The sequence below is a fragment of the Dermochelys coriacea genome, chromosome 18 (genome assembly GCF_009764565.3).
Source record: "Dermochelys coriacea isolate rDerCor1 chromosome 18, rDerCor1.pri.v4, whole genome shotgun sequence".
Taxonomy (NCBI): Eukaryota; Metazoa; Chordata; order Testudines; family Dermochelyidae; genus Dermochelys; species Dermochelys coriacea.
Genome location: NC_050085.1, coordinates 17845790 through 17869502, shown reverse-complemented (window position 1 = coordinate 17869502; position 23713 = coordinate 17845790). Strand labels below are relative to the sequence as shown.

The following is a 23713-nucleotide window of genomic DNA, read 5'->3' as shown; positions in this document are numbered from 1 at the left end:
CTACTCCACAAGCTAAATGTGTTAATGTCTGCCAGACTCTTTGAGATCCTGAGCTTGATGCTGCAGGAGAAAGCATTGGCTGATCTAAAAGGGTGGGAGGCAGGGGATTTCCCATATGAGGCATGGAACTGGAGTGCTCTCCCAGTTGCTGTTTGCCAGAGAACATTTCAAGCATCAAACAGGACAAGAATCTGACCTTTCTTGTTCCCCTTTCAAGTTGACATTTATTGTAGGTTTGTTTGTTGTTTTGATACCCCATGTAGATTGCAGATAATAGGCAAGGCTAGGGATGTTCCTCCCTCCCACTTCTGTATTTGTTTGGGCAGGCTGCCTATTTAAGTTAATTTTGTTTTAATTCTGCATTTTGGTTAAGGTGCCTAGAGGCTTTTGGGCAGAGGCGCCCAAGAAATTAAAATCTATTTATTTACTTATTGGTGTTGATAGGAATTCAGTGCTCAGAGGGGAGGCAGGACAAGCCAAAGATGTAGATCTGCACACAGTTCTGCTCTCGGGTCAAACCTCACCTCCACCAATACCAGGTCCACCCCCCATATTTAAAGGAAGTAGATCACTGCAGCAGTGCTCAGAGCCAACACACAGATCTGACAGCAGTGTTTGATGACCTGCCTACAATATTAAGATATTCAGTACTGTAGCCTTTAAATTCCACCTGCCTTGGATGGTAGACAGGTGCATGCTAGCTCTGCTAAAATTAGCACACGAAAAGTAGCAGTGTAGCGCGGGGGGGGGGGGGGAAGGGTCGGCACAGACAGCTCAGGCTTGCTGCCTGAATACAAACCTGCTAAGACCCCATACATACATATTCAGGCGGCTAGCCCAAGCCGCTGTCCGTGCTAACCCTGCCTATACTGGACACTAGCTAGAGTCTATCTACCTGCACTGGAAAGCACGCTCCCAGCTGCTGCGTGGACATATCCTGGATGACACTGTGTTCCTGCAAGATACGCTGCCTACAATCACACAGCTGGCTTAGCCCTACCCCCAGTCTGTGGCCACAGAAAGCAGCAAATAAAGCCCTGACCCTTCTGCACTCAGAAATCTCATGGGAGTCAGATTTCAGAGTAGCCTCCATTTTTAAATGAAACACTCAGCAAAATGCCAGGCACGATTCTGACCTCATGCGGGTGGGAATCATCCCTGATGCCCAGGCAGTTAGATCTGTAAAAGCAAAGAGGATGAAGAAGGGGCTATTTTAAAAGCTAAGAACACAAGGACGCTCAAGGCCAGCCAGGGCTCTAAGCAGTGACCTCTTTGTTTGGTAGGATTGTTTTAGGACTATTGTTCAACCAGAAGGTCAATTCAGGTGCTGTCATAGGCACTGTTCACCTCTTCTTTTCTGGGCAGTGACCCTTCCCCTCCCCACTTTACTCTTCTAAACCATCAAAGGGACCAAGACACCTTCCTACTCCCCAAGCTAAAGGTGGGTGCCCTCCTAATGTCAGTGTTACCCAGTCGGAAACTGTCCTCAGAGAACCACAGAGAAAAACGACACCACTCTCAAAGGCTATGCCATGCCAGAGTGGAGTGTTAGAACCAAGGAACCTGGTCCAGTGCTGGACTTCCAGAAAATTTCACATCAGCATAACACAAAAGGCTTGCCTACAATGGGGTTTTCTTTTTTGCATCACTGCAGTTGCACTATTGTTGCTCCATTGCAAACGTCAAGCACACACATAAAGCACTGGTGTGAAAAGCAACTTCGACATCGCAAATCACCTTTTACACCAGGGTGGCATAAGTACACCACAAAATTGCAGCAAGTGTAGCTATACCAATGTAGCTACAGCAGTTGAAACACACACAGCTCAGTATAGACAAGCCATACATTAATTCTTTTTAAAAAAGGCTCAAGAAATGTAATAAATGCTTTAATATGAGGCAACTACCAAGGTTTTACTGCATCTTTACAGCTTCCAAAAGAGCTTTATAAATGGAGACAAAAAAGCATAAAGGTCAGACGCACTGGGGGAAGCTCACAGTATTTAAGAATGTTACCTTAAAAAAAAAAATCACAGTTTTGATAGTTCTGCAGGAAAAACTTAGCAAATTTACAACAAAACTGTCATGTAATTAAGGCAAGGCACTTCACACATGAACTTAAACTGCTAATTAAAAACCCCTTGCTTAATTGACTGCATTTGCATTTCATTCAACTCCAAGTATAAACGGTTTGGGCAACACATATGCCCCTCCCTGGGTAGAGAAAGACTGCAGGTAAAATAAACAGGGGGCACCAAGAAGCAGCATCAGCGGCTTCTGAAGGAACTGGAAGGTGCCATCTGAAATCTTGGATATTCGTTTTGCTCTGCACCTTTGCAGTACTATGCCTGGGGACTCTGCTTCAAATACATTCTGAGATCCAAATACCATACTGAGGACCAAACCCAGCAATAACCACAAAAGGGAGCACAGGGCACAACAAACAGTGGTCCCTGTCACCAATGCAGCTGGTATATAGCTCCAGTTACTCTCTGGCAGGAGAGTTATTTTTCAACAGACCCAGCTGCTGCTGCATGCTCAACTTTGAGCTCCAAGAAAAGGGGCAAGGAGAACCACCAGATCGCTGCTCTGCTTTTCTAAGAAGCACATGGGGAGGGTAGAGGACAAGGCAGACAAAAGAAGTTCTGCAGCAAAAAATTTCAGCTACACATCAGAAAAAAATATCCTAACTAGGAAATCTATTAGACTGTGGAAGGAAAATGGTGGGAGACCCATTGGTTGCATTGTCTATAACTGAACTGGAGAATAGAGCCCTACCAGAGGGATGTCAAACTCACTCGGCAGAGTGGGGTCGATACCTAGGTTTAATTATGATCAAGGGTTTCAAGTCAGGACTGTAAACTCCCCACAATGTATAGGGGAAAGGGAACTTCACCCCTCTGCATCTTTGTCACAGGATGTCTGCAGACTCAGGAAGACATCAGTGAGCGGATTACACTCTGCTCACATTTGGAAGGTTATTGCTGCAGCCATGATGGCTAGAAACTTACTTTTGGTTTAAAATGAAAGCTAAGATACTGCAGAATCTGAATCATCATGCAGGCCACACAAACACCATGTCAGACAGGTGCATGACAGTTCTGCAACACAGCAGGGTTTTTCCAATCTCTGTCCACTGGAATTTGTGACCGATATTTTGGAAGTGTAATGTTAGCATTATTTCCTAACCTATGGCAGTTCTAGTCTTTTGCAAGGGTGGCAAGGAATGGTAAAAGTCACAAAAAAAGACATCTGGCTTATTTATCTCAAGGCCAAAGGGATTAAATCTATTGTACGGATTCAGATCTCACACCAATGTAAATCAGAAGTGACCCTCTTTAAGTTGATGGCATTACACCAGTGTAAAAGCAATGCAAAATGAGATCAGAATCAGACTCTGCAACTCTAAATTCTCTGGAAAAATTAGTTACCTAATTATTTGATGAGTGGTGTCCTGTAATCATGTCCCTTCTTACACCACTAACCAAGAACACACACATTAATTCAGAAGGAACATCAATAAATTCCTCTTGTGATAAGGACCCAATCCTGGAACGTGCATAACTCCAGTTGAAGCCAACAAAAGTTGGACCCCAATACTCTAAAATTCCCAGAACCAAATTACACTATGTATAATGCTGATTTCACCATACAAACCAATGTAACTCCCTGCATTTCAATGGAGTTATTGAGAATTTACATCAATGTGACTGGGAGTAGCAGCCAGCCCCTGGCATTTATATTTTTATACACAACAGAGGTTGAGTATTAGAATGATAAAAGTTATTTTTTATATATTTCTAATATACAAAGACTTCCCAGGTACCCCCCTCTCCCCCCAAAAAAAACCATCGAACAAAAAAATTCCACAACAACCGAATTTAAATAGTGATTCACCAGTAGTCATTATTAGTATCTGGTTAACCAGACAAATATAAACAGACAGGTATGCACATTTTATTTAAATTGTCCTTTCTGAATTTAAACCTGTCTCCTGCTGATCTGATGCTGGGGAGTGATGAGTGCAGAAGGCAGCAGTGTCAGGAGTAAAATTTAACTCTCCTCCCTACCCCCAGACTTCAGAGTTTTATGGAAACTCTCTCTATAGATCACAGAATTTCAATCACTGGTGCAAGGAGAGGCCTTGTACGTACTGCTCTCTCCTATAACTTGCACTGTTTTACACTAGCAGCTCCATTTATTTCAGTGGAGTTATTCCTGATTTACACCAGTGTAAACTAAAATCAGAGTCAGGCCATCTTGTCTTTTTATACATACATAATGAACCAGCCCATTGGCCTGATTCTCCTCTGATCAGGAGTAACTCCACTGAAATCAGAGTTACAGAGGTAAGGGTGATGCAAGTGAAGGGAGACTCAGACCCCAATCATTTTATGCAGTGTCTAGGAAACAGTCTACGTACCATGAGAACACTTTTCCTTGAGCTCCGGGCTGAATCGTGGAGCCCTGTAATAAAATCTAACCCATGAATGTACCATATCCAAAATTATAAAGGTTCCCCCATCTCTATTAAATAAAGGGATGTTGCCTCCTTTAGCTCATTTTTTAAAAGCTCTTGTAAAGTCTTTGAAATATTAATATTCTCTCCCAAAAAGACAGCAGCTGCTCTGCTAGCCTGTGAAACGGATGGTTTTGTTGAACGCTTTTTTTTTTTTGGTTCAGTGTGCTTTGCATATGAAACAGGACATTCCCCATCCATCCCCTCCTAATCTAACTGGGACCTCACTTCCTCCCCATGAAACAAGCAGTCAATTCAGCAAAAGGGAAATCCCAGGATGCACTGGGGCAGAGCAGCTAAACAAGAAGCTTGGGGGAAAAAAACGAAAAGAAGTTTGAGTGTGTCCAAACGAGCAGAATTGAGCTGGCAATTGTGACCTTGCAAACTAGTAATTTCGGATGTGGATCTGCTGTGCCAATCTTTCAAAAAGTTTTCCAAGGAGGCAATTCTCGTCTGTCCCTACAGCAATAGCCCAAAAAAGAGAGAGTACACAGCAGCAGCAATCTGCTGCCAAAACAGAACCACTGATAAATAGCCAAACTGGTGTCCTCTATAATTACCGAACCAGATTCTGCAGGGTAAATCTGGCGTAACACCACTGTTACTCCACGATGTCATCAAGAGCAGAATCTGACCTATGGATACTCATAGAAAACTTTGAAGAGCAGCTGCTTTGGGCTTGTATTTTTTTTCCCCCCCAAACCCTTTTTACTTCTTAAGTTTGCATAAAAACAGGATCTTCTCCACTCTACATTTCTTCTCTAATGCTTGCTTTGTGACATCACAATTGTCTCCACAACAACTAATTGTGATGTCACAGAGGATTCCTATTTCAGATGGGGGGAAATAAGCAAAGAGAGAAGGAGAGGGAGCTTCTAAGCAACAAAGGAGCTGTTTTCATGCAAATGTCATAAGGAAGAATACAGCAGCATAAACAGAAGGGCTTTCAAGTCTGCCGTGAGGAGGATCAGCTGCTCCTTAAGGATAGCATGAAGGAACAACATAAAGATTAGACCAAATGTATGAATTCTGGGTCTGGCTGACTAGTATAAATCCATTGAAAACAAAATCAAATCAACATAAAACTGGAGAAATGCAATGTGAATAATGCCCTTTAACTATTGTGATCTTACTTGTTAATTTTTTGAAACTTAAAATTACATTATAATACTTTCACACACAAATTCTTCTCTCAGACTGATGTAAATCCCAGTAACTCTAGTAAATCTGGTGACTCTTGATTTCCAGCAGCAACTTAAGAGCAGAATTTGACACACAAACTACAAACCACTGCTGAAAGAGGCCCAACTTCTGAAGCTGTTCAGCAAATTCTGCTCTTGGTTACGATGGTTTAAATCTGGATTAATTCCATTGATGTTGGTGGAGTTACTCTAGCAATACAGAACAGAATTTTACTCAACGTCAGTTTGCCTGAATGAAAGCAAGAGGCTTGACCTGATTCTGATATCACAGAGGGGTCTGATTCAAAGCCAACTGAAGGCAATGACAGTGTTTCCCTTGACTTCAATTGAACTTGGATCAGACCCTAACACAGTTTTTATACCAGCACAACTTGACTGATGTCAGTAGGGTTTACTCTTTATTTACACTAGACCATAAGTAAAAAGTGAATTAAGGATCCCTGGAATTTGGCCCAGTGGGAACTGTGCTATTTAAAGTACCACTCCCTTTTATATGTGAGGCCTAAACGGCAAAGGTAAATCTTTTCCATAACTATCATATATCTCCTTATACTGGTACAGTTCACCACTGGGATTCAGAGCCCAGATCTTTCCTATCCTTCCAATACAGCCTGTGTCATGTTTTAAATCTTTTCCATAACATTATCTTTCATCTTGAGCAGTGAACTGCTAAACTCATAAGAAAATAAAAAGAAGCATGAAAATCTGTACTAGCACAAATGCTCCAAATGCCAAGACTAACTTATTTCTAAAAATTAATTCAACTCTTTCATTTCTTAGCTGCAGGCCATTTGCTGCCACTCCTTTTTTCCACCCAAACAAAAGACGAAAGGGATGATTCAAAGGAACTTGAATTTCAAGCTAAAGCCACAAAGCACTGAATGCTTGATCTTAATATTAAACAGGTGTGCAGATGCCATTCATTCAAGACTCATCATGGCTGGCTTTTTTTTTTTTTTAAACTTGAAAAAGCCTTGATTTCCTTAAAGACATATGGACAAATTCAATGATGACGTAAGTGGTGGTGTAAGTCACATCTTGGGCGTAAGCTGCTCTGAAAATGGGTGAAATTTTACAGCGTTGCCAATTCCAAGCATTCAAAAATCATGACTCATGCTCCTAAAACTCATGAGGCTGATTTAAAAGTCATTAGATTTGGGGTTCTTTTTCATAGCCTTTTGGTTTTTGAACCATTACTGGTGTCACATTTTACAGCTTTTCTCCACAACCACGAGGTCTAGAAACTTACTTAAATAAAAAAAAAAGTGGAGATTTTAAAATAATCATATGCCTCCAGGAGCTGAGGCTTTAAGAAAACACCAAATATTGTGAGTCTTACACCCTTACTTACATCGTTTTGCACACCTACCAAATGCTAAAGTGGTACAAGTTACACCACTTTATCACTTACACCCATTTTATAATACTCTTTACTGCTGAATCTGGTCCAGAGATCTCCATGGAAGATGTGCCTATCTAGTCCTCAGTTAATCTAGTCCTTCACTGATTTTGCAAAAACTAAACTCCTGTGACAAAAGAGGAAGGCAAAAAGCCAAGCACAGCTAAACTTTTTCTACAGGAATTCACAGGCTTATTGTACGGTATGTTTCTTATTAGTGACAAAATGCGAATAAAGGAATATCAGTAATGGACTTCATGCTGCAGTCTGTACTCATTCATCCTGATTTTCGTCTCACTTATGTCAGATTTGTACCATTGTAAATTAATTCATGCCAGCGTAAGCAAAGGACAACCATGCCCATTGATTTCACTGGGAGTGCTGCTGGGTAAGGGATGGAGAATCAGGCCCATAATGCTGCTGAGTATTTTTAAAACAAATGCCTACTATCTTTGAACTCAAATACATTTATCAAGAAGGAAGACACAGGCATAAAAGAAAACCCTGTTTCATGAATGTTAAAGGGACAAATTCTGATCTCAGTAACACCAGAATAAATTTGGAGTAACTTCACTGAAACCAATGAAGGCTGAAAATCACAGCAAAACAGTGTCCTCGTACTATACATTTTTCTTTTCAGGCTCATTAATTAAGGTGTTGATTTCAAGGATTTTCTTTTAATTTTAGGTTACAAATTAAGTGCAGTGAAAGCTAAAACGCTTATTTTCCTGTTTAAATACCCAAAGCTGATTTTTTTTTAAATAAAGGATACTTGTCAAATAAAACACCAAAACAGTCTTAGAGAACTGTATCTTCCATAGTGTTGTCTTGTTTTTTTCCTTAAGAATAATTGATGGTTTCCTGTGTATGCTGTAACAATAATTGTTCTCGTGAGCAAAAGCATTGCTATGCAATACATACATTTTAATGCTCCACAGAATTGATTTAGTTAACTAGAAAGACGTTGCAAAAGCATGTTTTATGCGTGCAATTCAAGACGTCCAGAGCTCCAACAACATACAGTAAATCACTGCTAATAAATAGCCAGAGAAAACAGTGACTAAGGTCCCAATCCTGCAATGTAACCCCTGCATGGGCAGATCTCTTTGCCTGCCCAGAGTCCCACTGAAGTCAATGGGACTCTGCATGGGTTCTGGGAACCACCTGCGCAAATCAGGCTGTTTTACTGCAGTGTAGACATATACTCAAAGTTCTATCAATACAAGTGCTGATTGGAGGTTTTCTTCCCCCACCTGCATCTCAGCGCCAAGTGGCATGAAAGGTTTTCAGCCCAATGGAAACAAACAAAACAGTTTTCCACTAATCAAAGGAGTATCACAGAAGTCCCTCCAAGCCCTGTCATTATTTACAGGGTGGGAAGCCTCAGTCACTGGTCTCTTCTGTCTAACACCACTAATAAGGACAACAACTTCCCCATCAAAGCAGGAAAATCCAAAGACTGAGAAAAACCATGTGGTGTTATTTATGATTTTAACAGCACCGTTGATATATTCTGCAGCTTTACAGACACACTGTGAAAAAGAAGAGGTCCCTGCCCAGAGAAGCCTCCAATCTATCGGCCCACTTGACTTTGCCTGGGTATTAGGGTCTGTTCTAAACATACACAGGGCCTATGGTAGACATAATGCAGTGAATGATGGAATTCAATCGGGGGTGGGGAAAGGGTTCATGGAACAATGAGGGTTACAGCAGTGAAAAGACATGAAACAGTTTTCCCTCCCAACGCCAGCAGATGTTGTCCAATTAAAGATGCAACTAAATCATCCTTTGCATTGCAAGTCAGAAAACAAACACACAAAGCTTTCTAAATACATTTCAGTTTAAACTTGCATAATTCTCCCTGTGGAGAAATCATCCTAAACTTATGCAATCCTTAGAAAGAGAGACATTATTACAGCTTGTGTAACAATTTCAGTGCCACCCAGAGAACAGTAATCTGAACAAGAAAATGCAGACACAACCCTAGCAGAGAACACCACACATGCACAATTATATGTGGGGAGGGTGGCCACCACGGGGGCTAAAACCAGAGACACCAGCTTCCAGAGCGACTGCTCGGTAATTGAGCTAGAGGGGCTGCTCCCTCTGCGCCAGCCAGAAAAGTCTCTGTTATACTTAACCCAGACTTCCTAACACTCAATATCCTGTCTGCTATTTCAATGCCCTTACTCAACATTTCAGACAGACATTACACAAACTGGCTGGTGAAAAGGGCTTGAGAAATCAAGAACCAATCCAAGTGAATGACCTTATTCTTTAAATTGATACCACTGACTGAGGCTGAGCAGAGGCTAAAGAACAAAGGTACAGAGGTGCAAGTCTTCCTAGCATGCCACCTAAATCCTCCACAGGGCAAATGGAGGACATACAAGGCCACAGTATTAAAAATGAATAAATAAAAATGTTAACAACCCAGCATTCTTGCTTGCAAGAAACGGGGCGAGTATACCACACATTCTGAAGCAAAAAGAAATGCTACTGAAAAGAAAAGAAACCAAGAAGAGATCCTATCCTCCTCAAAGCAGTGCAAAGTTAACTGCACATAAATCAATACACAACAGGACAGGTCACTGATTAGTTCATTTGCTGTTTACTCTGAGCCTAAGATATGATGCTGCAACTCTTATGTATGCACGTAATATGTACTTGCGTGTGTAATTCCATTTACTTTAATGGGACTTTTGAGGCTTCTTAGTGTAAATAGAGCTACACAAATCAGGTCCTTATTTAGCAGAAAAGGTGATTATACCGCTTGTTGCTTTAATACTACATCCTCAGCCTGGAAAAGCCCAGTTAGACAAGATAGCAGCCAACCATGACTGAGCCAATGATAAGAGCAAAAAGAAAAGGAGGACTTGTGGCACCTTAGAGACTAACAAATTTATTTGAGCATAAGCTTTCGTGAGCTACAGCTCACTTCATCGGATGCATCAAATAAATTTGATTATGCTCAAATCTTATGCTCAAATAAATTTGTTAGTCTCTAAGGTGCCACAAGTACTTATGCTCAAATAAATGTTAGTCTCTAAGGTGCCACAAGTCCTCCTTTTCTTTTTGCAAATACAGACTAACATGGCTGCTACTCTGAAACCAATGATAAGAGCTTCACTCATGGGAATTCCCATTCGTTTCAAGGGGAGTTCCATTACAGAACAGTGGCAGGAGTGGGCCCCAAATTCATATCAATCTGTGTTTTTGTTCTCTCATCCAAGAACAAGTAAAACCAACACACATAGCTCAGTGCGGAAAGGCCAATGTCCATCAGCCAGCAGGCTTCCCCATAATTAAAAACAAACCCATTCCAAAGAATTTTAAAACTATATTTGATGCCATTTGCATGCAAGTTTATGGTATCTACATTACTACTGGAAAAAGTATGGCCCTTACTCCCACTTTAGAGGGGAGATTTGCTAGGCTGCAAAAATCCCTATTTAACAACTAAAATCTAGACACCTAACAGCAATCTTAAATCCCAGTTCATGCATGTGACATTGTCCTTTCTGTCTGAGGACAGAGGGACAATTTACAGCAATAAGCACTATCCATCCCTTTAGTAAGTGTTTCCAGAGCAGATCCATAGTGCACTTCTGAAAATGAAACCCCAATTTTGATTGGCATTTCCCAAAGCAGATATACTAAAGTAATAACACAGCTCTAGATTCTGCTCTTAGATGTAGGTATTGAGTACCAGTGTAAATCCAGAATAACTCTACTGACTTCAGCGGAGCTACTCTGGATTCCAATGGGTGTAATTAGATCAAAATCTGCCCCCATGACTCTAGGGCCACACTCTAGGACGGCTCAACAGCCAGTCGAAGTACAGGAAGGAGTTTGATACAACTACAGTATTTCTGTGGTTTGTGGGCAAATAGGCTTCAGTTACTTTGTCTGCTGACTGCTTGAGTGAGAACTGCAGAACTAGCCCCAAACTATCCTTATGTTACAGAGACTTGTGGGGGGGGGGGGGGTTTAAGTTATAATCTGCATTTAAATCTTCACACAAAAAAAAATTTAAAGGAGCTAAGCAGCGGAGGGAGAACGAAGTATATCTTAACTGAGCAATCACCGTTGCCCATAGTGAATTCTATGCACTTCAATAATAATTTTCCAAGGTAAAAATAATACAGTATCAATTCAATGCCATTATTTTCCAATATCTTTGCAGGCTGAAGACTACTGTTTAGATTTTAGCACGGAGCAGCAGAATGAAATGCAAAGATTTTCTGCACAAAAATGTCAATGTTTACTGCCCAAATTCAGAAAATATTTTTAAAAATGCATTAAAAAAACCCCAGATGTTATGTTTGTTAACAGTCAAATAAATTTCATTAAATAATGAAGTCCACAAGTTCAAACACAAATATGCTAAACTATTACATTTTAGATAATGCTCTTTATCTGGAGATCAATTTGATTTATGTGCCTTGTCCAGCCACTCAACCAAAATGGAGTAGTCCTATTGATTGCTAGTATTCTATAACTACACTACCTAGGAAGCAGTGTTATATAAGTCACCAGTGTTCATTCCTTAACTATTTTTCTTTTCCAAGAGCTCAGAGATAAGGTCTCTAAGGCTAAATCCTCCCATTGAAGACAGTGATACAATTCCCATTGACTTCATGGGAGTTACCTCTGGAAAAGTACTATAGTGTTGAGCCCAAAGCTTGCTACTGTCTTTGAAAAGAAGAATTAACCTGGCTTAGACAGAACTAGGTCTGAATAATGCACTTTGAGATGGATTTTTGTGTGTGATATCTAGTCAGATCATGTGCCAAGCTACCAGTGTGAATTCCCACCATCAGACACTTCACACTGCTAGTGCTGCAGACATGCATAATTTTTGACTGTGCTGAGTTGTGATAGAGGTCCTCTTCAAACTGGAATCAGGACCATGCTAACACTGTGTCAAACAACACTGCCACTTGAAATATTCTATAGCATGGTTTCCCCAATCAGAGTGACATGGATGTTTTATTCCGAAGAACCATGCTAGCCAAAACATGCTTAGGCTCAATGATCTCGTAAATACTAGGGTTACCTTAAAATTTCCCACAGTTCTAGCAATGTTGAAAGATGTAGCATAGATAAAGTGCAAGCAGCTGCCAGCATTTTAACCACTGTGTTGTCTAGACATGCTCTGAAGCCTAGTATAGACACCTCCAGATAATGTATGGCATGCTTTTGTAAAGCCAATCTAAACACAGATCCCAAGAAACAAAAATATGCCCTCACTGGTTAAGACGATCAAGTTAGACCCCTGCTAGCAACAACCATGTTCCAATCCTAAGGTGTAGTTCAGATATTAGGTTCCCTGCAACGTAGTCAGGACCAAACTATGTTTAACTTTGTCCCCAAAGTGTACTAAAGCCTTGGACAGGTCCAAGTCCTGAGTTCATGAGCCACAAAAATGGTGTGTCAGAATAGGCCACAAAGAGAGCAAATGTTTGCAGTTCTAACATTGGGATTTTCCAAAGAGCAGAAAGAAGGGAGTTAGGCACCCAAAATCCCTGCCTAAAAAAATATCAGAGTTCTAACTTCAGTGACTTCTATCGGGGTGAACTAGTTTATAGCAACTGAGAGCAGAAGTCGGCTCAGAATCCTCATTTCATTATTTGCAAGATATTCACACATGTGCACACGCGCGTGCACACACCCCCCTCACCTTACTTCTCAATCCACAACATCTGTAAATCAGTTTCCACTCTTGGGGAAAAAAAATAGCGGATGCCTGCTTAAAACGCAGACTTCTCCACAAATACACAGGATTTTGCTTTAAGCTTGGTATCATTTTTGGAGCTTAGCTTCTGAGCCATAAAACGATACCAAGCTTAAGCTGTTGCTCCAAGCCATTGCTGGTTTCTGCTTTGATGGCCATCTTGGTTTTTACTGAAGATTTTCAAATAAAATTTTTAATAGTCAGATAAGGCAATGAGTCATTTCAGTGCTATATAGAATAATGGGCCTGATCCTACAGTCTTTAGACCGGCAGAATTCCCCATTGACTTTTATCTAATCCATTTAGTGATGGACTAGATAGTAGTTTGGATGCCACTGCCTGGGCAGAACCACAAGTTCTCTACAGTGCATGTCACAGGCCATACATTCCTAGCAACTGCAAGAGATTCCTCTTTAGGTAGCAGGGACTGGCACTAGTGGAGTAGAAGGATCTGGATTTTATCCCTGCTGCCACTGTGAAGTTCTGGGTGGCCATAGTGTGCAGTACAATGACAGCTGTGAAGTACTTAAGTGGCCACAGCTATCTTACAATGTCACTCAGAGCTGCATTATTTCACCATGAATAATTTCTGTCCTTTGATCTGCACACTTGACCTGGCTAAACCTTACTTCTGCTGAGAAAGCTCCGTGATGTGGCAGCAGCGCTGGATTTGGAGGAACTGCTAAATAAAGTGGAAGGCCTACTGTGCTCATTTGCATGTCAATACCCAGAATGCTACTTCTAGCTCACAGCGACTTCATAGAAATGCTGGGACCTGAGCCATGGGAACGCTGCAGCGCTGGTGTATGTGGGAGTCTGCACGGAATTCTCTTATCCCCCTAGTCTCTGATTCTATGTAGTTTTGCTAAAAAAAAGTCTAGCTCTGAAATGCAAGGACAGGTGAATATTAAAGCCGATCAGGCTGTGCTCAGTTCAATGACCCTCAGAAAGTGGTATGGGGCAGGGTGACAGGTTCTCACACTGTTCTACTGGAGACTGCCCACCAATCAAAAAAGCTTTAAAGCCCCCTTTTGAGGCGTTAGTAGCTCAGACACTTTGGAGACATGCTGGCATGCAGAAAGCAGACAGATAGCAGACCAGGATGGGGCAAGGGCATCAGCCATGGAGCACAGGAGAGATCGGGATGGCGATCCAGGCCTCGCCTATACTGGCCAGAGGAGACCATGGAGGTCTCAACTGAAGTACTGTGTCCAGTTCTGGGCATCACACTTCAGGAAAGATATGAACGGGAGAAAAAAAAAAAAAGTCCACAGGAGAGCAACAAATATGATTATAGGTCTAGAAAACATGACCTATGTGGAAAGATGAAAAAAAGGGTTTTATTTAGTCTGGAGAAGAGAAGACCGAGGGGGGGAATGGTAACAGTCTCCAAGTACATAAAAGGCAGATATAAAAAGGAAGGTGATAAATTGTTCTCCTTAGCCACTAAAGATAGAACAAGAAGCAATGGGCTTAAATTGCAACAAGGGGGATTAAGATTGGACATTAAGAAAAACTTCCTAAGTATTGGGACAAATTACCTAGAGAAGTTGTGAAATCTCTGTCAGTGGACATTTGTAAGAACAGGCTTGACAAACATCTGCCAGGGATGGTCTAGATAATACTTAGTGTTGCCTCTGTGGAGGGCACTGGACAAGACAGCCTATCTTCGAGGTCCCTTCCAGGCCTATGTTCTTATGATTCTATGCAACTATACCAAAAGAAACCATGGCTCTCAATTTATGGGACCCATTTTTGCAGTTCTGGAAGTTTTTAAATCTTAGGACACACAACCCAGAACTAGGTGGCGTTGCTTTGAATAGCTCCACTCCAGACACAGTGGGTGAGACGGGAGAGGGAACAAACTAATGGAGAAAAGCAGAAGAGAATAGGACACACTCACACATAAAATCAGAGGCAGCAACAGGAGACCAGGAAAGGAGCAGGGAGAACAGAAAACAAGGCCAGGGGGAAGTGGGAGAGCTGGGGCGGAGGGGGAGAATCCAGGTGACAAAGAGAGGCAGAATGGGAGGGACTAGGACAAGGGCAAAGACTGAGGGGAAACAGGAAAGAGCTCAAGAGAAGAGGAAGCTCTGGGAAGTGGAGGGAAGGTGAAGGTTAAGGGTGGAGTGGATGTGAAAAAGCTCATAGGTCAACACAGAGGGAAAACAGACCTGAGATTAGGGAGGAAATAAAAAGGAATAAAACTAAAAAGAAAAGGGAAGGAAGAAAAGTGACAGACTCTGAGGGACTTGCTCTGCTGTGCTGCAGAGTTCAGAGCTTCCTCAAATCTGTGGCTTTAACCCACTGTCCCCTTCATGAGGCTTTCACCTGCACTGCAGCTCTAGACCAAGCCACTCCTGGGAGGAGCAAAACCACAGATACCACACCTTGCACAATCACATAGACAGATACATAAGGCACTTCATACAGTCATGCTGACAGAGCAGTAGAGATACCCCACCCGCAAACAACCCAGAGACACACAGCACACAGACGGACACATATATGCACAGACCCATCATGAAACTGAGACGAATTCAAACAAATCACAAAAGAAGGCACACATCACACATGCATATGTACACAAATGGATATATGACAAAACAAAGTGACACAAGCACATACACACAAAAAAGCGAAGCGACACAGACACACATGCTTCACACATTTATCCACAAAAAAGCACCCCACACACAGCCAGAGAGACACACAAGCATGCAGGCAGACAGTGATAAACACAACCACACAGAGCCAGAGACAGGATCTTCCTTTCATTTCCTTTCTAGGCGACCTAAAATTTACTCCACCGTTATTTGCCTAGGGCCGCAGTCTAGCAGCCCTTGAGCCAGATTGAGTCTCTCCATAATTATCTGCAAACGCTGCTACAGCACAAACGACCTTAACATATGATATCCCGTTGGCTACAACTGATGGCAAAAGGCTGGAGAAAAAGGAAACGTAAGTGAGGTAAGGCAAAACTCTGTCTGGTCTTAAGTTGTTGACAGGGTCTCTTCAAGATTGTTCTGTATTTATACAGGAGCCCTGAAGCCAACTCAAAAGCCTTGAAACTTAGCAGAGTTCTGCACGAGAACTGAGATAAAACAAAAAGAAAAGCAGTACTTGTGGCACCTTAGAGACTAACAAATTTATTAGAGCAAAAGCTGAGTGAAGTGAGCTGTAGCTCACGAAAGCTTATGCTCTAATAAATTTGTTAGTCTCTAAGGTGCCACAAGTACTGCTTTTCTTTTTGCGAATACAGACTAACGCGGCTGCTACTCTGAAACCTGAGATAAAACATTCCCCTCCCACCCTATCCCCAGAACACGGACACAACCCACCCCTTACAATATTGCATTTTGAAAGCCAACACCCTGGGAATTTCATAGCATAAATGCATTTTGGCAAAATGTTCCAATGTAGCCACTGAATATTTTTGAGGCCACAATTTTTAGGTGCCCAACTTGAGCCTCATTGATCCTGATTTGTCAGAGGTGCTGTGCACCTTTCCCACAGGCCTCATCTGGAGCCAGGAGTGCTTAGCGCTTTCTGAGAAAGTCAAGTCCCTTTTGGGTTGGGATCTCAAGTTGGGCTCCACCCCTAAAAAAAAAAAATCAATAAATCAAAGCACCCCAAGTTCAGTAAACACTTTTGAAAAATGTTGCCCCTTGTGTCTAAACTTCTCCTGACTCCTCCACCTAGCTCCAGTCAAGGGTTCTGGATATTGCTAAAAACATTGTAAAACTCCATAAAAACATGACACCACTTAAGTTTGAAATTCTCAATGAAAGAGGTCAGCTATGGAAGCCACCATAAGACTGAAAAGCTAATATGTCAAAACACCCTTCTGGGAGTAGGAGAGGGAAATGGGAGAGGTGGTCTGGGCAGGATGCCACAATCGCAGCAAGGTCCCTTCACCCCAAAAATGCTGCTTCCCCAGCCTCACAACTCCACCCCTTCTGAATCCTTCCCCTCCCCACACATCTGTACAAGACAGTCAATCCCCACCATGCCACCTTAGCACATGATTAGCAGCGGACAGACAAGCCATTAAAAACACATCCACCTCCAACTATGGCGATAATGTGGCTCATCACAGCACAACACTGCCACAATGGCTCTGACCCTCCAGCTCTGGGGAGGAGAATTGAGGAACAAGAGGGAGGAGGAGTCTAGTTACTGATTTGGAAAAAAAAAAAAAAAGAAAAGCTAGAGGCAGCTGAATTAACTGGGCCTCCCAAAGCTAGCTGGGCTAAGTGCAGCTTTGGGTCTGGATATTTAAAAAAGAACAGGTTTCAGAGTAGCAGCCCTGTTAGTCTGTATTCGCAAAAAGAAACGGAGTACTTGTGGCACCTTGAGACTAACAAATTTATTAGAGCATCAGCTTTCGTGAGCTACAGCTCACTTCATCGGATGCCATCCGATGAAGTGAGCTGTAGCTCACGAAAGCTGATGCTCTAATAAATTTGTTAGTCTCTAAGGTGCCACAAGTACTCCGTTTCTTTTTTAAAAAAGAAAATTAAAGACAGAGCGTGATTAAAACAAGCATTTGGGAAGTGATGAGACAATCCCTGCCCATTCACAATAGGCTTTAAATGCTTTTTTTGGGTTTGTCCCTAGCTTTGTGCACCCTACAACTCCAGCAACTAAAAATCCCTAACAAAATGAGACAAAATCCACCCAACAAGCCAGTGCAGTGGAAGTCAAGGGAAGGAGTTAACTCGACTTTGCGTGTGCGCGCAGACAATGTGCTGCTCATCCCACAGCCAATTACACCACCGCCAGCGAGCCAGACATCCTGGTGTCTGCGAGGAAGTTCTCAGGGCCCGGTGGCATTGCTGCCCATTGATCAGGACTGGTGCCAGGGGGCCACCTCGGCCTGCCACCCACCCACATGCTGGGGATTCAGGCTGCTCAGACTGAAGGGGGGGGGGGAAGCCACCTAAAATAAATGTGGTTTAGCAGTCTGGATGGGCAGCGTCACCACCCGCATGGCATATCTTAGAGGCTGCTGCAGTTGGCTCTAGATAGATTCATTTACTGGATTATACAAAACCCAATGTGCACAGTCTTCTCCATTCACACACCAGTCGCTAATGCGGGCTACTAGTATACTGATCTATTGTCAGAATTTTTCCGATATACCCTGTAACCCAGTCACATTTCATTCCCATCGACGCTTGGAGATCGTTTAGTCTCTGTTCCCAGACCTGTTCAATGTATTAACATGTACATTAGGAGTGGAGTTGTATGTATTTCTGTAAAGAGCCGTTTGTCCGTGTTATTTGTCCTTGCCCATGCTTCCCCATTCAGGCTCCGATCCCAAAGTCCTGGCCTGGCCAGCACTCCCAGTGAAAGTATGGGGGGAGCAAGGGCAGCAGGATCAGGCCCCTAATGTACATTTCAAAGAAGAAATAGAAAAATAGAAGTATTTTAAGTAAAAACCTAAAAGCCACCAAGAAGAAGAAGAATTTAAGTCTACAAGAAAGCGAAGTGCAGTTTCTACGAACGCTCTTCCACATCACCCCACTGGGTTCGATTTCGCAGCATGGTTAAACTGCTGCACGCCTTTAAAGGGAAAGGGGCCACCAAAGCTGGTTTGTCTGGAGATCCCTGAAACTGTAGGCAAATTTCCCCACCCTCATCCCCCTAAAATCAGGTGCCACTTACCCTGGGTGCTTTTCTCTTGTATTTGTTGCTGTAGTCAAATTTCTCTTTCATTTCATCCAAGAACTGGCCCAGCCTTGCTTTCTCCTCTTTCCCGGTGTAATCCTGGCTGAGGAGGATATAGGACCTCCAGTTAGCCGAGTCAAAGCCCCAGTGGCAAGTCCTGTTCTCCAGGGATTTATGCGAGTGGACCACAAATTTGTGAGGCGGGTACATGAGCCTGCAGTCCAAGCACTGGATGCAGGCAGCGCTGGGGTTGGTGTACAGCTCCGGCACGAGGAGTCCCTTGCACTTCCCAAAGCACTCGTGGTACACCTTGAAGCTCTTCTCCGTGAGCTCCAGCTCGATGGTGCTGGAGAACTCCTTCTTGCAGTGGGGCGGGTAGGTGCCCCCGTAGAGCAAGGCATTGCAGAGCCTCTCGGCGTCCGTCTTGGTGATGAGCCCGCAGGAGGGGGCCGAGAAGGGCAGGATGCCCATGACTTTCAGGATCTCCAGCTGGTCGGCCGTGCACCTGGAGCAGTAGATGTGCAGCTCGTCGCACACCGAGTTGATCTGCTGCAGGGAGAAGTCCCTGAGCACGGAGTTCAGGATCTGCGGCAGGCAGAGCCGCTTCTCCCCACCCACCACGAAGCAGGAGATGGTCTCCCCTTCCAGGATGGTCTCGCACCGCTCCGTGGACCTGTCCGAGGGCATGAAGAAGGGGCCCGGCATCACCGGCGGGGGCTGGATGGGGGGCAGGTGGAGGACGGGCTCCGCGGGGTCTTTGCCATTGTCCTTCTTGTACATCTCCTGCGCCCAGCGGGCGGAGAAGGCGGCCGGGCCACCCAGGGAGCTCATGGAGCTCAGATGAAACTGTTCCAAGGTCTTCTGCAGCCCGGGGTGCGGCTGGAAGCTGCTTCTACTGACCGTCTCCATCTTTCAGTCCCGGAGCCCCCTCCCCACCCCACACTGAGAGAGACAGAAAGGAAGAGCAAAGCCCCGGCTCGGACGCCGCTAAACCGGGGGCCCACGCATCCAAAGCGCCCAGCCCGCCCTGCCTGGCCTCCGGGCAGCAACCCCCCCGCCACCCCCTGAGTGCGTCCGCGGGGCGCGTGTGCCCGGCGCGGGGGGCCCCTTGCACCAGCGCCGCGTCTCCCCCGCTGCCCCGCGAGTCACGCCGTCCGCCCCCCCGGAGCACAGCAGGCCCGCCCGCCCCGCCGCCAGCACGCGCTCTCCCGGCCGCCCCCCCCCCAGCAAACCCCCCCCTTCCCCTCCCCCCCCAATACACCCCCAGAAAAGTCTGTGCCACGCTCCAGCCCCCGGGGGCTCAAAGGCGCGCGGGCCGCGGCTCTGCGGCGGCCTCCCGGCTGTCCATCTCCGGCGAAGCCAAGCGGGCGGGGGGAAGCTTGGTCCGTGCAAGGAGGGGGCCACCCCCCCCCAAAAAAAAAAAAATTTGTTGCAATATTTGGTTTTTCTTAAAAGCTCCCCCGCCCCCAGGCCTCACAATCTTTTGCACTTCCAAAAAAAAAAATGTGGCGGGGGGGGGGGCTGCAGACAGACAGGCAGGCAGGCAGGCAGGCAGGCGGGCTTCCCCCCCTCCCTTTTCCGTGTGGTCCCCGGGCTGGGTCGGGAAGGTTTCCTTTGCTTTCAGTTCTTGCTTTGCTTTGCTCTCTCGTCTAGTGGGCTGCGGGGAGCTGCAGGCGGCGACGGCGCATCCTCCCGGCTCCTCGCCCCGGCAGCGACTGAGCGCGCCTCGCGCCGGAGCTCGGGCCGCCTCGCGCTCACTCCTCCCCCCTCCCCGCGCGCCCGCCCGCCCGCACCCCTCCCCTGTTTGTTGGTGTCTGCCTCAGTCATTGAATCCCAGCCAAGAATGTGACCAACTCCCCAGGCTGGGCTCTTCCAGGAACGGGGGCCGCCTCCCCCCCGCGCCGCTCTTCGCGGAGCCGCTCTGCAAAGGCAAGCCCCTGAGCCGCCGGGCTGGGGAAGAGTAAAGTGCTGGGTTCACAGACCTGCCAGCGAGGAAGTCCGGGGGCGGGAGGGCGAGGGCTTTTCTCTGAGGGTTTGGTTTCTGCTTTGTCCTGATTATTTACTGAGTTGAGGTGTGGTTTTTTGTTTTTTTTGTTTTTTTAAGTGTGTGCCTGATATAAGCACAGACACACAAGGTACATGCAACACGCCCAGGGTTCATGCAATTAACACAAAAGTTGCAAAACATACATACACCATCTGTATGTAATTCAAGACAAGTACACACCTGACACAAAATACACACGCACAACACAAGGATATGCACCTAACGTATACATGTAATACAAATACACAAATTTAACATACATAAAACATGTACATCTAACACATGCACAAAATACCACACGGAACAGGCACAAAACACACATAATGTGTAAAACAAAATGCACACAAATATGCATAGTGCAAAACATATGCCCAGTGTAAATGCATAACACAAATACACAGTGTATAGCTGGAACACACACACACACACACAACATGGCACAGCCTGCTGTAATACAAACAGTGGAGAACAAAGAGAGAAAATACATTTTCAGCTGAAACTGCAGGGGTATTTTAGGTCAGAAAAATTAAATTTGTTCAGTCAAAAGGTAGCCTGAGATCTTTAATCTCATATCTAATGGAGCCATAACTAATGGAGAACCTCCCTTTCACATCTCATGTGAAAGAGGGCACAGAGCCACCCCAAGGATTGCTGTGCACTGACTCACAGGAAAGAGCACCCTCTACTGAATCACTAACACCACTTCCTTCAGCACCAAGATTTTCCTAACAAGTCTCCCAGGCAATCACTGACCCCATTCAGCCCTACTTAGTTTGGGAGAACCTCCGGAAGATACCAGTGTGCGTACACACCATTTTTGCTCGAATTTTTGGGTTTCTTGCTGTTATGAAAACAAATGAGAACTGGAAGACATTCTCCAGAGTTCAAGGCTTTTCCTAAAGAAATCTGTTTTCAATAAGCAAACAATTTTGGTTGAAATGTGTCTGGTTTTTCAATGAGTTACACGGCCAAAATTTCAAATTTTTCGACAATCAAAACTCTTTTTTTACTGTCTTTTCAACCAACTCTAAATACAAACATAAGAAACAAGTTTCAAAACCCAAAAAGAGAGAAACAAGGATTGTTTCCACCACCTCTCATAAATCAACATTTTCTTTAACTCTAATGTGCAGACAAGAAGAGGCTGTATGACAAGCTTTAACCAGCCTAGGAGCCCCAGTTAGGGACCAGAACCTTGGTGTGCCGGGTGCTGTGAAAACACAAAGCAAAAATATGGTTCCTGCCCCAAAGATCTTACAAACTAAGTATAAAACAGAACACAACAGGTGGATGCAGACAGATCTGGGGGAAAGGGGTGAAGAGATGAATGTCCAGATAGATGTGTTAAATTTGAAGGATCAATGCAGACACAAAAATAGGAGGAAGTCTGGCAAAAATCAATCAATGTACTAGGGGAACACAATGTCCTTTGGAATTCTATTTAGATACTAAGATTTTGAATTCACTCCCCCCTAGTGTTCAACTACCATCTGATTTGACAATTTCCAGGGCTCAATCCCAGACGTTTCAGCCACTTGTAAATTTTTTTTTTTTGTTACTTTGGTCCAACCATTTTATTAATTATTATTTTAACATTTATAATTGTGGGAATGCCTACAAGTTAACCAACTTGAAGCCCCATTGCATGAGCCAATATAAAACAATTTGAAAATTACAGACCCTGCCTTATATTGTTGTCATTGTTATTCTGGTGGTAGCAAAGTGCAGTATGTGCACAAAAGAAGGCTCTGATTCTGCAATTTGAATTAGCAGGGATGGGCCCAGGGGTCCATTCACACACATCCAGTTGAAGCATCTGGGTTTAAAGTATGAAAAGGGAGTGCAAAGAAGGAAAGAACTTCATGTGACTAGCATCTGTCATATCACTTCATGCACTACAGAAGGCAGTCCTGATCTTTGACTGGTGCTCTTAGGTGCTACTGCAAGACAAATAATAATAGGACCTACAAGTACTAATCAGCACCCAAGCCCCTAATGTGCTAGGTACTGTACATTTATGCAATTAAAAAAAACAATCCATCATGCAAAAAAGCTTACAGTTCACTGGCAGAATTCTGGGCTGTATTGCTAGTGATCTATAAGGGCACTGGTTAAGAATATATTCTTTTAAATACAAAATTCAGTGTTGTATGGTTGAAACTGACTGTGTCTGTTACCTCCTGATAATAGGAAGTATGCATGAGATCTACCCATTCACATGTTCTTTTGCTTCCAAATCGTAAAGTGTTTTGTATTTGAAGAATAAAGAAAGATCCTTTCCCCAAGCAGAGTTTTGATCCCAAAAAGGGAGAAGTGCTAGGGACATTGCTCGTGAATTGATTCTATATGGAAGGTACTCAGATGCTACAGTAATGAGACACAGAATAAAACCCTAAAACAGATTTAATTGCAATTTAAAGCTGGTTTTAGACACATTAAAATCTAAGAGAAAAATACAGATGTATTCAAACACCAACTACAGAGTCCCTGATCCTTTTAAAGAGAAAAAAATATATACTTAGAAGGACACTTGCTCATTAATGGACAAGCCACTTTGCTCTGGAAGCTCGTTTGTTAGTGTATGTTTTAAAAACAAAAAAACCCAACAAGTAAGGTTCATTTTAGGAGAGGTGGCTCCTCCCCTCAAGATGGTGTCTGCCACTCTGATATCCATTAAATCCTGTAAGGAGCTGTTTGTCGGCAGGCTGACACTAACTGTCATTCCTACAAGAGAGAGGACCATACAAAGGAAAGGGAGGATGGCCTGGTGGTTAAGGCACAGAACATCTGGGTTCTATTTCTAGATCTCCCAGGGATTTCATGTTGCCTTGGGCAAGTCATTTAATCTCTTTGTGCCTCATTTCCTCATCTGTAAAATGGGGGTAATGCCAACTCCCTGAGGGCAGGCAGGCAGGCCTGGATTTACCAGGGTGCACGCGCTGCATGTGCACAGGGCCCCTGACTTCCAGGAAAAACAAACAAACAAAAACCACAGTGGCACTGCAACCCCACGTACCAGGTTACAACATCACTCGTGCCAGTTAGGCCCGGCCGCCTCCCTGTCTCAAAGGAGGAGTGATCGGGCAGCGCAGGACTGTGAGTACAGGGCAGGCAATGGGAGAGAGTGGAGGTGCTG

At 44.0% G+C, this 23713-nt stretch overlaps 1 protein-coding gene across 3 annotated transcripts in view; it reads right to left on the bottom strand.

The window, feature by feature from the left end:
• Positions 1–19675, bottom strand: part of SKI (SKI proto-oncogene) — a 141543-nt gene extending 121868 nt beyond the window's left edge. Inside the window, exon 1 of one of the 3 annotated variants that reach the window (XM_043499817.1) lies at positions 18528–19675. In XM_043499817.1, the coding sequence (XP_043355752.1) occupies positions 18528–19439 (912 nt within the window). In that variant the 5' untranslated portion in view covers positions 19440–19675. The remainder of the gene's footprint in view (positions 1–18527) is intronic. The other 2 variants (XM_038377008.2, XM_038377009.2) reach the window with 2 other exon arrangements.
• Between the last annotated feature and the right edge of the window lie 4038 nt (positions 19676–23713).